We start from the raw sequence: 15,963 nt of genomic DNA on the forward strand, positions 1-15,963 counted from the left end.
TTGAATAGGATTAACATGAATTAGGACAACCGACCTCCACTTTTGACGGATTGGCCCACGCCATCTCCGCGTGCAAAGTCAGTCCAGTCGATGCTCAACATTTCGGCGCAGTCGGCCATCACAGCTCCCTCCACCACCATCAACCTCCCCTTGGTCGCTAGTCCGGCACAATGAACTTTGCCAGGCGACTCTTCTCCTCCTCGGCGCGTGCCGCTTCGAGCGCGCAGGCCGCAGCGCCCGTCGCTGAGGCGTCCATGTCCGTGCCGCCTCTCCATGCTCGTCCTGCTGGGTTCCGTTCCCCGAAGAAGCGCGTCATCGAGATGGACCAGCTCCCAAAACCCATCCTCAAGCAAGTTGCGCGGGACCTTGAGCGTGCCAAGGCTGCGGCGCTGGAGCGTGCGGCTAAGCGTGGGGAGAAGTTTGACGGGATTGTGTCGGTCCAGAACCCGTTCTTGAGCTTCTGGCGGCCGTCGCCTGACCCGTGAGTCGCGCGCAGCCTCAAGCTGCTGCTTGTGTAGCTGCCTCCCAGCTCGGGAATGAGCTGGAAGTACGAGCTGGAAATCCCCACAGCTTCCAAGAGCAGCGCTAATCCCAGTAACATGCGCAGCAAGTTCCTCTGGACTGGCGCGTCCATCCCCCGCCGTCACCAGAAGCTCCTGCTGGAAAAGTACCCCGCGGTGATGCTGCCACCTTCCGAGACCAACCCGGTCCGGCACGCGCCGCCTATCGTGTGGAACGACGGCACGATCATCACCTGGAAGGGCAGCTGGAAGCCCAAGGCCGAGACGTCGCTGTACGCTTCGCGCCGCCTGCAGAGCAATGGCACGTACTTTAAGGGGACCAAGGCTGAGCGTGATGCTCCCGCGAGGAAGGCTGAGCGCGAGGAACGCATGGCTGGCATGCCCAAGCGCATCGAGGAGTTCCGCAAGGTGAGTGTGGTGTGGAGGAGGCCTGGGGTAGTGGAGGAACAGCGGGACGGCAGGGAGCGACGTGCCGGACCGGATGATACCCAGCGTGTAGGGGAGATGGCGTGTGTCTGGCACTTGTGGTCGGCGGAGACAGTTCCGAGACAAACGCTTCAGCTGTTGGGTGATGGATGGGAGGATGGCAGCACAGTGGCAGTGGCAGTGGCAGTGGCAGTGACAGTGGCAGTGACAGTGGCAGAGGCAGCGGCGGCCCAGCCCAAACGTCGTTGAACAAGGCTAACACCAGTCCAAGAAGGGCACCAAGGTCACGGGCCGGAGCGCTGTTCCCTTCTAGTCTGCTCTCTAGCATTGTACTCATGCATATCATCATTCCAAGTAGAGTTGCTGTTGATGGCCTGCATGGCCTGCATGGCCTGAGAGATTGTCGGGAGGTAGTGAGATTGCATAAACACGGCCTCTACGGTGACATTTGCATTACTGCGTAGCGTCTTGTGAACGTTTAGTATCCTCTATGCATCGGTTGTTCTCGGTGCTTGGATTCCATTGATAGCTTGTTGTTGTTGAGGACGAATGCAGTTAGACTCCGCCTCATGGAGAAATTGCCGAAACCCCGTCACTCAGAGTGGTCGGCGGAGGTCGGGCTTGGAGATGGAGGCAATCTGACTGGCCCCAGGGTGAGCAGTTGGGAGTATAGCAGAGTAGCAAGCCAGAGCAGCTAGCAGCTACAGCCGAGCCTTTGAGCCACCGTCGACCGTCTTCATCCTCAACCCGGTAAGTGATCGCGACGACACCATGAACAAATAGCTGACATCGTCCTTTTGCTGGACAATACCTTCCCTCTCCGCGCGCTGCCTTTCCTTCCCATCCTACTCTCCTCTGTCCGGTTCAACTGTTGGCGCCCCAGAAACCGCATCACCACTCATCACAATGGTTCTGATCGGCGGACCCCTCGGCATCTCGTGAGCACCCCGGCGCCGTTGTCGTACTTGTGCTAACCATGTCCTCGATTCTCACCTACGTCTCGCCCTCGTATTTGTTAACCGCTATCCCGATCGCACTGCACTCGTTCCGATGTCCGCGCTTCCTCCGACACCTTCCCCCCTCCTCGACCTTGCCTTGCCTTCCTGTTCGAACTCGCGCACCTTGGCTTGGAACTCGCGCATGCCTTCCCTCTGAATCTGTGGACGGGTATCCCTCGCTCTTCGCTCTTCGCTCCTCACGTCCCACCCGCTCGATCCACTGCACTAACTCGCACCTCCACCAACATTTCCAACTTCGGTCCAACTTGAATGTCGCCCGATGACCTGCTCCGCACACTGCCGTACTGTCCCGCGCACACGGCTATACTCTTGCGCACATTCACACCTCGCCTACACGCTGCTCACACGCGCAGGCTTGCCTCCCAGCTCAAGCAGTTCTCGGCCGGGTTTTACAACTCGCTGAAGCCCCTCGCGAAGGCGTACGCCCGTGCCGCCGGTCACCGCAAGGTCGGCCTCCGTTACGACGACCTGATTATCGAGGAGCGCCGTGACGTTGAGAAGGTGTGTTGCCGCAGGTGCAAACTGACACCAGGCCATTGACCGCCTCTCCGCCAAGGAGGGCTACGACCGCGTGTACCGCATGCGTGTTGCGTTCCAGCAGGACCTGATGCGCCGCCCTCTCCCCAAGGAGGAGTGGCTCAAGGCCGAGGACGACGTGCGTTACCTCTCGCCCCTCATCTCCGAGGTCGCTGCCGAGAATGCCGAGCGCGCCAACTGGGACTCGATCGAGGTCGAGCGCAAGGCCGTTTAATTAAAAGCCTAGCTTAGACGATGCAAAACTGCTACGGACGGCGAAAGGGAACCAAGGCGCGGCGAGTGGCGAGGATGGCAGGAGGAGGATATGTGAGGAGAACCGGGATCCAGATGTGCATGTGTGCCTCGCTCTATATATCTATAAGTCCTACGCCATGGGCCTCACATCTCCTCCTCCTCTTGCTCCAGGACGACCTTGTGCGGCGGCGCAGCGCCATAGTATATCCTCTGCGCGAGCACAGCCAGGTCCCAGCAAATAGTCAGAATGCCGGTCACCTTGAACTGGAGTGGATTATTGCGAACAAAGTAGTAGCCCGTCTTGAACATATCGCCAAACAGCCACCCGGCAAGCGTACTACTCCGGAATCCATAACAACTCTTGCGCCGGTAATTCGAGAGGAACTGTGGGATAGGCAGGGTTGATTCTGCATCAGCCATGTCTTGGACGACTCACCGATGGATAGAGCGACAAAGCCCAGAGTCCCAATATACCACTTGAAGCGGCCGAGAATCACGTGAGTGATTGTGAGAAGGACGATGAGGCCTGCGAGGAACTCGAGGTAACTTCCTAGTCTTGGCCATTGCCAGAAATTGAAGGGGCGGGAGGGCTTGATTTCCTCCTCTTCATGGTCTAGGAGCTCGTCCGCTTCCTCTTCGTCACCGATTGCGATGCCGGGGGCGGGGAGGGGAGTGTAGTATAGGCAGATCCAGAGGAGGGCGAGTTGGGAGATAATGAGAAGAACCGACTGGACGAGGAGGGCTGGTGTGAGCGGGCGTGGGGGGAGGGGCGCTGGGATTGGGAGAGGGGGGGAGAGGGGGCTCGGATGAGGGAGAGGGGGAAGGGGGGAGGGTAGTAGGAATAGGAATAGGAATAGGCAGAGGGATAGACGCACCGAGCTCGAACCGCTCGCCGAGCCAGAAGAACACGCGGATAATGTTCGCAATGATAACGACGCCACAGACGTCCTTTGAGAAACCGGACGAGTCGCTGGTGTCAGCTCGTACTGCGGACAGCGCACCGTTTCCGAATGATACTGGCTGCCTGGTCGACGTAGACTAGCGGTGGGCTGGTGTGAGTTGAGTCATTGCAATCGACAAGCTCACCCAACGGCCATGCCGATGGACGCTAGTGTCCCAATGATGCCCATGATGAATGGTGGGTTGATGAGATTGAGCGAGGTGGAGAGGTGGAGATGGAGGTTAAGGTGAATGGAGGGCCCCGCACAGATCTCGTCCGAATTTGCCACAGACGGCCGGCATCACCCCCCAGAATTCCATGCACTAGCCAGTGACGTCTCCTTCCACCATTCCTTTACGACCCTCCTTGACTCGCGTTAGCACATTCACACGCGGTACAGGCCACCAGCACACGTTCTGCACAATGGCATCGCAGGTCCCGCCCTCTACTAAGCCTACGCCGGAGGCATTCAGGCCCCTGCCCCCCTCGGCGGACCTATACGAGCCGGAAGACTATGTGACTACTTTTTCCGAGCACAAGTCGCATACTGGTGCCAGCAAGGTGTGTATGGTAAAGAAGGGGCTGACAATAGTTCAAGGACCCGTGTGCAAAGGCCAGCAAGGCGAGTTTGCAGTGCCTCGAGCAGACGCGGTATAATCGCGGCGAGTGCTACGAGTACTTTAAGGCGTACCGGGGTGAGTTGCGCACAACTGGACCTACCACGCGCGGCTTTGGAATAATCAGGTGAGAGGGCTGACGGCAGAATGCAAGAAACGCTGGGTTGAGCAGCGCAAGGCGGACAACGCGGGGCAGCCTCGACCACAGCCCAGCTAGTCCTAGTCCTGGTCCTGGTCTCGGCCAGTAGACGCCAGCACGCCAGTAGCCTGTATGCACCCCTCACACTGTACAACATATCACGCGCATGCGGATCTACACTACTCGAGCTTTTCGAGGTAGTCGAGGCGGTCGAGCACGACCTGCTTGCTAGTCTCCTCGATCTCGCCCGCGAGGAACACCTCGTCCAGGATCGCGTATACCTGATGTCAGCTGGGAAGAAGCAGCAATAGCTACCTTGTAGAACGAGAAGACGAGGTCGAGCTCACACACATTCTGGAAGAATGCGTCTGGGGTCAGCTGGTCTTGTTCATCTCAAGCTGAGGAGAGAAGGAACGCACCAAGTACCTCGACGAACAGGTGAATCGCCTCGAGGTACGCGAGCTCGTTGTCGTTCGAGTCGACGCAAACGCAGAAGAACAGGCCGGCGTAGCGGCGGTATACGATCTTGTCGTTGCGGAACTGGGGTCAGCTCCGAACAAGCTTCGCTGCAGCTGAGCGCACCTCGACAAAGTTGGACTGGTATTTCTGGTCACGCGGCGCGATCAGGCGATGCACCTCGCCGCGTAGTCGGACCTGGTGTCAGCATGGTCTGAGATAGATAGCCTCGCAGAGGCTAATGTCACCCAGGTCTGGTAATATAGCATGACTTGCCGAACAGCCCGCCAATGTACACACCTTCTCGTCGTCATCGTACGGCGCATACCACTTGGACAACCGCGTCTTGCCTTGGCGGTTCTGCCATCAGCTGTTGTCGAGGGGTGCTCAGCTCACCTGGACGAGGATGAACTTGATCATCTCGAATGGGGCGGGAAGGAAGGGCGGGAAGGGGAGTGAAGGGAGTGGAAGGAAGGAGGAAGGATGTAAGGAAGGCGGGATTCAGTCGCGTCTCAAGTTGGAATGGGGTGCGGCGTGAGTCAGACCAAAGAACGCGGAAGCGGGCGAGATGAGCCGGATATCGGCGCCGACGTTGAGTGTTAGATAGAAGCTAGAGATTGAATGACGGAGATGGATCGAGCGAACTGGTCGTGATGGTGACGACGTACGGTTTCAGGGCACATGGCGTGCCTCGGGCCACGGCCCAACCCACCTCCCTCATTTGGTCGTGTAGCTACAAACTACCAAGCCAACAATCTCTCAACCACTCATTAACCATGGCTCAATACGACGCACTCGCCACGGATGACCGACCTCCATCACGAGGCGAAGGAGTCGCTCTCCGCACCTCTGATGAGGAGCACGTCTACCCACCCGCTGAGCATTACTCTGCACGCGCGAGTTTGGATACCGTCGGGAGTGGGAGCGATATCGTCTACCGCGACCAGTTGGACCAGGATCCGTTCGATGAGAAGACGGGGGAAGCTCAGAGATACCACGAGCGGTATGCGGACGACGAGGAGCAGGGGTATACCGTTGAGCCTAGTCGAGTGAGTACCTGGCGTTGCCGGACGGGCATGGCATGCCTTCCCCAGACACTAACGTCAGCTCCGGCCGCGCAGGAAGTCGCGCAGCATCCTTGCCATCCTCGTGACCATCGTTGTCGGTTCTGCAGTCATCGGGTTCTTGGCTGCGACGTGGTACTCGGCTCCTGTAACTGTCACAAAGGCCGGGAACAAGCACATCACCATGGACCATGTCTTCAATGGCACTTTCGCGCCTAACCGTGTTCAGAGAAACTGGGTAGACGAGGCCGAAGATGGGACATACTCGTCGACAGACAGGAAGGGAAACATCATCCTCGCCTCTGCAACCGACCCGAACAACACACGCATCCTCGTCAAGGCTGACGACATTGTCGACCCCCGCTCCGGCTTGTCACTGTACTGGCAGACCTGGAAGCTGTCGGCCGATATGAAGTATGTCCTCCTCAGCTCGGACTATGTCAAGCAGTGGCGCCACAGCTCGCACAGCAACTTCTGGGTACACCGTTTGGCGGACCACAAGACATTTGCGCTGCACGAGCCGAGTCTTCCTCCCGCTATCGCGTATGCCGAGTGGTCGCCAGTGTCACACTCAATCGCTTACGTGTCTGGCAACGACTTGTACGTAGTCCCGGATGTCGAGCTCGATCAGGGCGAGCACAACTTGACCGCTGTCCGGGTTACCAACGACGGGAGCAAGGTCGTGTTCAACGGCGTCCCGGACTGGGTGTACGAGGAGGAGGTGTTCTCTACGGACAGTGCGTTATGGTGGGCACCAGACGCGCACTCGGTCGCATACCTCCGTTCCAATGAGACCGAGGTCATGGAGTACACGTACCCGGTGTACAACGAGGGCCACGATGCCGACGCTGTCCACCCGTACACATCAGAGGTGGTGATGCGCTACCCGAAGCCTGGGACGCCGCTCCCGCTCGTGTCGGTGCATACATTCAACCTCAACCGGTACTTTGAGGCGGGCGCGCAAGGTCTCGGTGACAAGCGTCTGGAAGCGGCCAAGGAGACGCTGAGCTGGCCGGGACAGCTGCCGCCGGGCGAGGGTATCGTCGTCGAGGTGTCGTGGGTCGGCAACGATGCCCTGCTGGTCAAGGAGATCGATAGGCCTGCGCGCAATGGCCAGGTCATTGTGTTCCAGGGTGGAAACGTTGTGGGCAAGCAGGTGCGCAAGCTTGGCAAGGACGGTGAGGAGGGCGACGACGGCTGGATCGACCATGGGCAGAACCTCATTGCCATCCACGAGAGCGGCGGTACCGTAGCGGGATACCTCGACATTGTGCCGAAGAAGGGCTGGAACCACATTGCACTCTTCCACCCCGTGGACGCGACCGACCCCATCTGGCTCACCGATGGCGAGTGGGAGGTCACCGAGCTCAACGGCGTTAACCAGGAGGAGGGCGTAGTGTTCTTCACAGCCGCCAACCCCTCTATCGACCGGCACATCTACAGTGTCAAGCTGCCCGACGCGGCGTCGCTTGCCAACTTCAAGCCCTCGCCCAAGCCGCTCACCGACACCAGCCAGCCCGGGTACTACTCGGCGTCATTCTCTCCACAGGCTGGCTTCTATGGTCTCTCATACGAGGGTCCGCTTGTGCCATGGCAGCGTCTCATCGAGGTCCGCGACGGCGGCATTGACGAGCTGCTCGAGGACAATGCGGCCCTCAATGCGACGATTGCAGAGTTCCACCGCCCCATCGTGAACCGCGGCATCCTCGAGAATGACGGTTTCGAACTTAACATGATCGAGATCCTCCCTCCCAACATTGACACCTCTGGGCGTAAGAAATACCCCCTCCTCATCGAGGTGTATGGCGGCCCCTATTCGCAAAAGGTATCCAACTCGTTTGGGCGCGACTGGCACCATTTCTTGGCCTGTGAGCAGAAGTACGTTATTGTGAGGGTGGATGGCCGGGGAACGGGGTTCAAGGGTCGACAGCTGCGCAACCCGATCATGGACGACATTGGCCGCCTCGAAGCACTGGACCAAGCCGCTCTAGCCCGCGAACTTGTGAAACGCAAATACATTGACCGGGAGCGGGTCGGTATCTGGGGCTGGAGCTACGGTGGCTACATGACCCTCAAGTCGCTCGAAGCCAACCCCGACCTCTTCACCCTCGGCATGGCAGTTGCGCCGGTCACCGACTGGCGGTACTACGACGCAATCTACACTGAGCGATACATGAACACGCCCGAGGCCAACCCCGACGGGTACGCGGCGTCGAGAGTGAACAATCTCACCAACTTTGACGGCAAGGACCTGCTCATTGCGCATGGGAGCGGCGACGATAATGTCCACTTTGCCAATACTGCTTCCCTTGTCGACCGGCTCACACAGGACAAGGTCAGGGGGTGGCGGATGCGTATGTTCACCGACTCGGATCATGGGATTCGTACGCGCGGCGCCTACCGCGAACTGTACGAGTGGATGACGGCGTTTCTGCATGAGAAGTGGGGTCAGGGCGGTAAGGTCAAGCACTAGGTAGCACTAGGTATAAGTGATGCGTAGAGCGGTGGAGTCCACGCTAGATCCTAGAGATGCATGTTGTACGGAGTAAGAGTGGTGAACAGATCTGGGAACGAGGGGAGTATTGCTGCTGAACTTGTCTGTCTGTCGTGTTGCTACTGTATACGAACGTGTTGGCCTCGTGAGCATAGGCAAGGGCTGGCGGCCAAGACGCGAAACGGCGACTCACACGACCTCACCTGGCCAGGACAACACGTGTGTACGACGACACGCTAACGGGAACAGGGTTCCGATACTCGCGGCACAGAGCAGCAGCAAGGCCTTTCGGAGAATAGAATACCCATCACCAGCCCGATCCCGAAGGCGTCGAGCTCCATCAGACCATGACCATCAGACGGATGTACAACGGCGAGAATGGAGGATTGAGAATTCGAGGAACGACCACGACCACGACCCCAATAATCTAACACGTGCCATGAATACCGTTACCTCGCTTGAGGTAACGGGAACGGGGTTGGAGTGCCTGCTTGTTTGGCTCAGAGTTGGTGTCCATGCCGTAATAACGTGACCAAGTCGACGTACAAGTTGTTGTCCACGCAGAGAGTAGGAACGGATCGACAGGGCCGCGACTGAGACACGGAGGGATAAAGCACATTTACAGGTTTACGCCACTGTGGACTTGTTGGACCTTGGCTCAAGCCACTGTTCCACCATCAGTTTGAGCTTTGCCGACAGTTGTACGGCGTTTGGAAGGGGGGGGGAGTGACAACCCTAGGTTTACTAGTATAGAGAGAGAGGATGAGGAATTTCCCTGGGGCGTTACAAGAAACATGACTTGGACAGAGTTTAGAAGGAGAGAGACAGAGTACGCACGTCATACGCCTCATTCTTCCCATTGCTTCCCCATGCCTTTGCATGTCACGGTGTGGTGTGGTGTGGTGTGGTGTGGTGTGGTCTGGCTCAAAGTGAATGCCCAAGCAACGGAACACTCGAGCATGAAGCATCTCGGTTTTGTATCTCCCACATCACGATCACGATCACGACCCGACGACAAGTGGCGTGGCCCCCCTTCTACGCCATACGCCACGCGCCACACGAGGTCCGAGCACACGACCAACTCTGACGCTCCGCTCCACTACCTCTCACACGTTGGCCAGTGCTATCGTCATCACGCCACCTGTGCTCTGTCCTCGTTGAGACACGAAAGATCGATAGCGGGCACATTACACTCGCCGCGCCAACATTCCGGCCCCAGCTGCAGTTGGAGTTGGAAGATTCAGGTGATGACAGGAGACCTGAATCATAACCTGGCTTGGACGACCGCACGAGCCTCTCCTGGATGTTCTGTGACCTCTTTGACCAAACGCCCACATTGCTAGTTTGACTAGTTTGACTAGTTTGACGACGCCGGACGCACAGTCCTCTTGTTCCCTTGCCTCTTATTCCCGCCAACCCCTAAACTCGCTTCATCTCGCTTCATCTCTTGCCCTCGAACACGGACCACTTGGTTCAAGACACCTCCAGATTGGATGCTTCATTCCTCATTCCCCTCATTCCGGACCCCTGTGCACCAACCCTCCACATCCGAGCTCTGATCATCTGGCTAATTCCAAGCCTGCCTCTGACCTGTCATGCCGCCCGAGCATCAGGCGCCTCCTCGGCCACCGCGTCGTAGGCGGTATGGGCCGTGGAACGACGATGGAACCGGAACTTTGAATCAAGCTCAAAGAATACACAAATGCCAAACATCCATGTCGAGCATGTCGCCGCCATCTACACCATCCTCGTCGGACGACTTTGTCCTCCAGACTCCAGAGCCGGGTTCGTTTGACGGCTCGTGCATCGACGTAAGTACAAAGTACAAGAAGGCAAGACGGTCCTTGCGTCACACCTCCTTTACGCACCCCCCTTCGACCACCCCGACCACGCAAAAACACCCCGAACTCACACCAGAACCTCGCTATGCCAACCCTGTCCCACAAGCTCCACGACCGCGCGCTAGCGCTCGCCGCACGCCCCAGTGGCCTCGAACACCTTTTGCAGAAGAAGAGGAGCGTACGCCACACACACTCGCGGTCACTTTCGCATAGTCGCTTGCCCTTTGCTTTCCCCATCGATGATTCCCTTTGCTCAACTTGCCCCGTAACAAGGTTGCCGCAACAGCAAGTGACGAGCGAATCACCTCACATCACACACTTCTCTGTCGACATTCACCCTGGCTTGCGATGGACCGAGAGCGACAACGACAACGATACACAAGCACAAGCACAAGCACAAGCACAAGCACAAGCACAAGCACAAGCACAAGCACCCCGCGCAGGGGCCTCGCTTCGTCGCACAAGGTCAAGTGCGGGTCGGCCCGAGCGCACAGTAGACCCCGAGCCACCACTCCCACATCTCCCATCTGGCGGGGTAGGCTTAACTCAAGGCCGACGCGCAAAAGCAACCGAGCGCACTGTGCGCGATCGTACTCCCTTCCCACTCGATTGGCACTCTCCCCCGCCATTTCTCGAGTTGGACAACGAGCTCGCCATAACTTACGCCGCACAAGTGGCTGTGCGTCGTCGCGTCCGTTCTGTGCCAAAGTCGCCAACCCTGCACTTACACCTGCACCTGCATCCGCACCTAGCAGCATCTGACAAGCACCGACGATCCACCTCGTTGGGTGGTGACCAGGTGTTTGCTCCGCCCACTCGCCGCCCACCACCACCGCACATCATGTCTCAGTGTGCGACCCCGCCCGCCCCACATTTGCCCTCACCCATGTCGTTCGCTATCCCCACCCGCCGCGCCCCTCCGCCGCCTATCCTCGTGCCCCTCGCCCCCATCACGACCATCACGCCCCGGCACTTGCACATGCAATCTGCTCCTCCACCACCACCAAAATCCTCGCCCCCACCACCACCACCAAAGACCCTCCCTCCTCTACCAACCAGTACAGCTGTACAAGCTCTACCAAAGCTGCCTCCGCCCAGCCGCTGCCTCCCTCCTCCGCCTCCAGGGCCACCGCCCAAGGTCGCCCTCCCCCCTCTCCCCCTACAACTTCCTCCCTTCTCCTTCGAGCCCCTTGCACAGGCGACGGCCACAATGTCCCGACCGGCGTTCTCGCCCACGATCTCTGAACCTCACGCCCCATCGACCCGTTCGTCAGCATTAGGTCCTGACAGCGCTTATGCACGCTACCGCGCCCGATCGAGAGCCAAGACACTAGCTTCGTCCCTCCCCTCTGCGTGCGAGACTGTAGAAGCAGCCCACGCAGCAAACGGGAAAGAGACGCTAGCCGAGACGATTGCTGCAATCCGCGAGGCCGAGGAGTGGGACTGGCCCATCCCGCCCTTCGTCCGCCGTCCCTCGCGCCCTACCATTTCTCAACCCCCGCAACCACAAGAGAAGGAACCAGAGCCAGAGCTGGAGCGAGTGGAGGAGCTGGGCCAGGTCAAACCCTATGCCTCCGAGTGGGAGCCATACTCGATGCACCCGTTCGCAGCGGCGCGGCACGACGCAGGTTACGCCCCAAGGCGGCAGGTACGGCGTGGAAGCACGGCCAGCCTCGCGGCGCAACATTCCGGCAGCTCTTTAGGGAGTGGAAGCGAGGGACCGCGAACGCCCGACGAGTGTCCCGGTTCGCCGCAGTTTACGCTCGTTCGCGGGCCGAGTGGGCTCGTGATCAAGTCGATTGGACCACTGACCGAGCGCCCGTCAAGGCGGTATGGTACGCCCTTCTAATGTCTAGAATGAATGTTGTAGCATATTGTAAAATGTAACCGGTTCGAGATGCCGATGCCGTAATGCCCACACGTGTCGAGATTGCGGGGTAAATTACGTTGTGACACAACTGTAGAAGTTGACGCATTGGCATCAGCTCAAGTATCGGCCCCCGTCGAGCAGTTGATTCGTGCGCACAGTCGGTGTGTTCTGTGGCGCGCTTCCAGTTGAATTGTGTGCCCTTGTTCCGTCCCTGCGGCCGTCATGTCAGTGTCAGTGTCGATCAACAATGCTGCTCCCACGCCTCGCACACCAGTCTAGCACGTTGTCGGTCGGCTTCGCACCGTGCCTACTGTCCTCGTGCCGCCCTCATGCCTGTCCTCATGCCGTCCTCGTGCCGCCCTCGTGCCGTGCCTCGCCTCGCCTTATCTCTTATGCCATGCAATACATTCCGAGATACCCTCCCTCGGCGAATTGGCCAACTAGTACGCGTCCTTGGGCACGCCGGCCAGCTCATCGTACCCCAACGCGAGGTTGAGGTTCTGCATGCACTGCGTCGCAGCCCCCTTGAGCAGGTTGTCAAGGGCGCCAACGACGACCACGCGCTTGCCCGACGAGTGGACCTGAACGCCGCCGACGCGCCAGCCGTGCTTGCCGGCAACTTGGCGGACATCAGGCGCATCCTTCTGGACGTGGACCAGCGGCTCAGCAGCGTACTTGGCCTCGTAGAGGGCCGTGACGTCGGACGCACGCATGTCCTGCTTCAGAGGAGCGTTGAGGACCGATACGATGCCGCTGTACCACGGGGCCACGGTCGGGATGAAGTGGACGCTCATGGGGTTGCCCAGAGTCGAGAGGTGAATGCCGGCTTCGCGCTCGTGGATGTGGTCGGTCAGAGCGTAGGGCCGGACACTGCCGGTTAGGTCGGCCTCGGACTGGTGTTAGCCTGTAAGAACAAGACACTCACAATCTTGGGTACAGTCATGGGACGGCCGTCAGCGTCCTTCTGGCCCGACTTGGTGCCGGCTCCCGAGTAGCCCGAGACGCCGAAAATGGTCGGCGACTGAGCGGGGTCGAGGAACGGCAGAAGAGGCGCAATCAGGAGCTGCGAGTTGGTCGCGTAGCAGCCCGGGTTTGAGATGCGCTTCGACTGCTTGATCTCCTCGCGGCCGTAGAGCTCTGGCATTCAGCGTCATTCATACTCTACGCAGGCGGTTATGGGGTGGGTTGTACTGGTCCGCAGCAAGCTACGGATTTCCGACTGTATTTTCCCACTGCACCCGCCCATCTTCTTCCGTTCTTCTCTCCCTTCTCCCACCCCATTCACCCGCGCCTTATCTCCGCTCACCAGGAAGGCCGTAAGTCCAGTTGTTCTCGAAACGGTAGTCGGCCGAGAGGTCGACAATGACACCCTGCGAGCCCTTGGCGTGGGCGGCTTCGATCGCGTCGACAAACGGCTTGCACACGCCGTTGGGAAGCGCCATGACCCATGCGTCGACCTCGCCATTCTCCTCCATCTTCTTGACGTCCTCGGCCGAGAGGTTCGAGTACGTCACGTTGCCCTTGGTGTAACCCTGGAGCGGGAGGCCGGCGAGCTCACGCGACGAGACGTGTGTGAGCTCGAGACCCGGGTGGCTGTCAATCAGCGACACCAGGTTCTGGCCAGTGTAGCCGCGCGCGCCAATCAGGGCGACGCGCTTGCGGGGGACCTCGGTGGCGTAACCGCGGCGAAATGAATAGTTGCCCGCCGCAGAGAGCGACGGGCGGGCACTGGTCGAGAACGCACGGGCGTTGCCGGGAGCCGCACCGGCGAGGCGGTGGGGCGGCGTGCTGGGACCGACGGGGAGGAAGACGCGGTCGATGCGACCCGAGCTCTCAAACCCCTCGATGATCTTCTCGACCTGCTTGACGTCCGGGACACCGTACCAGAAGAGCGAGCGGCCGGCACGGGTGAACGAGCCGTCGGCACGCTCAAAGTGCCAGGCACGGTTCTCGTCGTCGGCCTGGGCAGTCCAGAAGAGGCGCTTGTGGTCCTTCTTGATCGAGTCAAAGACGTTGTCAACAGTCTTGTTCAGCACGCCGTTGCGCGACGGGAGGAACTTGGTCATGACGGGAGTCTGGCCCTCGGGGTGCGAGACGACAGCAACGACGTCAAACGGCTCGTCACCGTACACCGTGTGCGGGGTCACCTTCATCTCACCGAAGATCTCGGCCACCGACTTTCTACCCGAAGCAACCTCGGGGTCGCGCTCGGTGAAGATCTCGCGGAGCTTGGTCGACGCAATGGCATCGGCAGCGGGCTGCTTGTACAGCTTGTAGCCGCGGCGGATGAGGGTACCAGCACCGGCGTCGGTGAAGAGCTCCTTCTGGAGCATGTCGGTCGAGATGATGGCGACCGATGAGGTGCGCGGAAGCGTGTCGAGGAGCTCCTTGATCTCACGGATCTTGAGCTTGGTACCAAACTTGACCCAAGACTCCTTCATGAGGCCGTCGTACTCCTCGTCGAGGTTGATGGCAGAGATCTTCTTGCCGGTGACGCCGTGGAAGAGACCACCCTTCTCGTTGAGGTAGACAATCTTCATAGGCTCAAGGACCTTGGCCAGCTCGCCGGCCGCAACGTCTGCGTTGACGTTGAGCATCTGGCCATCGGCAGTCTCGGCAAGCGAGGTAAGGATGGGCAGGCAGCCGGCACGGATAGCCGCCTCGATGGGCGCCTTGTCGACCTTGTTGATCTTGCCCACAAGCTTGTACTTGTCCTTGTCGAGGTAGTCGGCGTAGAAGACGCCCGTGGGAATCGGGCGCGCGCGTGTACCGAGGCGCTCAAGGGCAGAGGTGAGCTTGAGGTTCTCCTGGAGGAACACGCGGCGGGCGACCTGCAGCGTCTTGGCGTCCGTGATACGGATGCCGTCCTCGTAGTCGGGCGTGACGCCCTCAGCCTCGAGGATCTCGTTGAGCTGGGGTCCAGCGCCGTGGAGGACGACGGGGTACAGCCCAAGACGGTTGAGGAACGAAAGCGAGAGAGCAAGGTCCTCGAGCTCGTTGGTCAGGATAGCGCCACCAACCCTACGTCATTAGCGCGCACACGACCCGTCCACTCACTTGAGTACGGCAAACTTGGCCTCGGGAAGAACGCCACCAGCACCGGCCTTGGAGCTCTGGGTAAAGATGCGGAGGTAGCGCTCAACCTCGTGGCGCGAGCCGAGCGAGTAGAGGAGGCGGATGATCGTGTCCTGTGAATGTCAGTTAGTCGCCACGGTCCGAGCGCTCCAACGTCAACATACACGGTCCATACCGCCGTCGCGTGTGTTGGCAATGGCGTTGGTCAGGCCGCGCTTGCGGATCTCGGAGCCGACCTTCTTGACGTCAAGCTCGAGGACGGGCTTGGACGCCGGTGCAACGTATGCGCGGCGGGCGGCGGCGCGCGCCAGCGCGGGGCGGGGGAGCTTGGAGAGGCGGGGAAGCATGGTGGTTCCTGCTGCCCTCTGTAGATGTGAGGACGTGAGCAGTGGTTGTAGACGGCGAGGAGACGAGATAGGAGTGGTTGCGTTTGCGTCTGAGTCGAGTTGTCTATCCTGAGCCAATCTGCAGCCTCAACAGTAAAGGGCTTGATAAAGGGAGGCGTCCATTTCGGGTCAAAAGACTCCTAGGTGCCTCATTTGCCATGTTCGTAATCGAGATAGCCCTAGCATTACAGCACTGACACGTCATTATTCACGTGACCGTCACGTGGAGCCACACTTGCCTCTTTGGGCGAAATCAACTTGAGAGTCTGTCTGGACCAGAAAGCATCCGCGGTTGTCAACAAGCAAGAGACACAACAACAGCTCCACTACGATCTACTGATATT

At 59.3% G+C, this 15,963-nt stretch overlaps 9 protein-coding genes across 9 annotated transcripts; 6 read left to right on the forward strand and 3 right to left on the reverse strand.

Moving 5' to 3' along the window:
* Positions 1-170: 170 nt before the first annotated feature.
* Positions 171-1,260, forward strand: CcaverHIS019_0506110 (uncharacterized protein; the record flags this gene model as incomplete). The annotated part of the gene is made up of 3 exons (XM_060601790.1): positions 171-481; positions 596-929; positions 1,213-1,260. 3 exons carry the CDS (start codon positions 171-173, stop codon positions 1,258-1,260), a joined length of 693 nt encoding a protein of 230 aa, XP_060458248.1.
* Positions 1,261-1,516: 256 nt separating this feature from the next.
* Positions 1,517-2,717, forward strand: QCR7 (uncharacterized protein; the record flags this gene model as incomplete). Its single annotated transcript, XM_060601791.1, has 5 exons — positions 1,517-1,538; positions 1,668-1,697; positions 1,831-1,885; positions 2,320-2,467; positions 2,499-2,717. 5 exons carry the CDS (start codon positions 1,517-1,519, stop codon positions 2,715-2,717), a joined length of 474 nt encoding a protein of 157 aa, XP_060458249.1.
* A 164-nt stretch (positions 2,718-2,881) lies between these two features.
* On the reverse strand, positions 2,882-3,867 carry CcaverHIS019_0506130 (uncharacterized protein; the record flags this gene model as incomplete). The annotated part of the gene is made up of 5 exons (XM_060601792.1): positions 2,882-3,144; positions 3,174-3,479; positions 3,613-3,707; positions 3,739-3,786; positions 3,824-3,867. 5 exons carry the CDS (start codon positions 3,865-3,867, stop codon positions 2,882-2,884), a joined length of 756 nt encoding a protein of 251 aa, XP_060458250.1.
* Positions 3,868-4,100: 233 nt separating this feature from the next.
* On the forward strand, positions 4,101-4,511 carry COX23 (uncharacterized protein; the record flags this gene model as incomplete). Its single annotated transcript, XM_060601793.1, has 3 exons — positions 4,101-4,238; positions 4,270-4,372; positions 4,441-4,511. 3 exons carry the CDS (start codon positions 4,101-4,103, stop codon positions 4,509-4,511), a joined length of 312 nt encoding a protein of 103 aa, XP_060458251.1.
* Positions 4,512-4,612: 101 nt separating this feature from the next.
* aps2 (uncharacterized protein) lies at positions 4,613-5,309 on the reverse strand (the record flags this gene model as incomplete). The annotated part of the gene is made up of 6 exons (XM_060601794.1): positions 4,613-4,714; positions 4,749-4,801; positions 4,853-4,973; positions 5,016-5,087; positions 5,190-5,249; positions 5,286-5,309. 6 exons carry the CDS (start codon positions 5,307-5,309, stop codon positions 4,613-4,615), a joined length of 432 nt encoding a protein of 143 aa, XP_060458252.1.
* Positions 5,310-5,665: 356 nt separating this feature from the next.
* On the forward strand, positions 5,666-8,426 carry dpp4 (uncharacterized protein; the record flags this gene model as incomplete). The annotated part of the gene is made up of 2 exons (XM_060601795.1): positions 5,666-5,938; positions 5,997-8,426. 2 exons carry the CDS (start codon positions 5,666-5,668, stop codon positions 8,424-8,426), a joined length of 2,703 nt encoding a protein of 900 aa, XP_060458253.1.
* A 1,745-nt stretch (positions 8,427-10,171) lies between these two features.
* On the forward strand, positions 10,172-10,785 carry CcaverHIS019_0506170 (uncharacterized protein; the record flags this gene model as incomplete). The annotated part of the gene is made up of 3 exons (XM_060601796.1): positions 10,172-10,258; positions 10,365-10,466; positions 10,732-10,785. The coding sequence occupies 3 exons, from the start codon at positions 10,172-10,174 to the stop codon at positions 10,783-10,785; spliced, it is 243 nt and encodes an 80-aa protein (XP_060458254.1).
* Positions 10,786-11,498: 713 nt separating this feature from the next.
* On the forward strand, positions 11,499-12,137 carry CcaverHIS019_0506180 (uncharacterized protein; the record flags this gene model as incomplete). Its single annotated transcript, XM_060601797.1, has 1 exon — positions 11,499-12,137. One exon carries the CDS (start codon positions 11,499-11,501, stop codon positions 12,135-12,137), a length of 639 nt encoding a protein of 212 aa, XP_060458255.1.
* Positions 12,138-12,598: 461 nt separating this feature from the next.
* 6 (uncharacterized protein) lies at positions 12,599-15,580 on the reverse strand (the record flags this gene model as incomplete). The annotated part of the gene is made up of 5 exons (XM_060601798.1): positions 12,599-13,051; positions 13,084-13,295; positions 13,465-15,179; positions 15,216-15,346; positions 15,398-15,580. The coding sequence occupies 5 exons, from the start codon at positions 15,578-15,580 to the stop codon at positions 12,599-12,601; spliced, it is 2,694 nt and encodes an 897-aa protein (XP_060458256.1).
* Between the last annotated feature and the right edge of the window lie 383 nt (positions 15,581-15,963).

This window comes from Cutaneotrichosporon cavernicola (assembly GCF_030864355.1).
Source record: "Cutaneotrichosporon cavernicola HIS019 DNA, chromosome: 5".
Taxonomy (NCBI): Eukaryota; Fungi; Basidiomycota; class Tremellomycetes; order Trichosporonales; family Trichosporonaceae; genus Cutaneotrichosporon; species Cutaneotrichosporon cavernicola.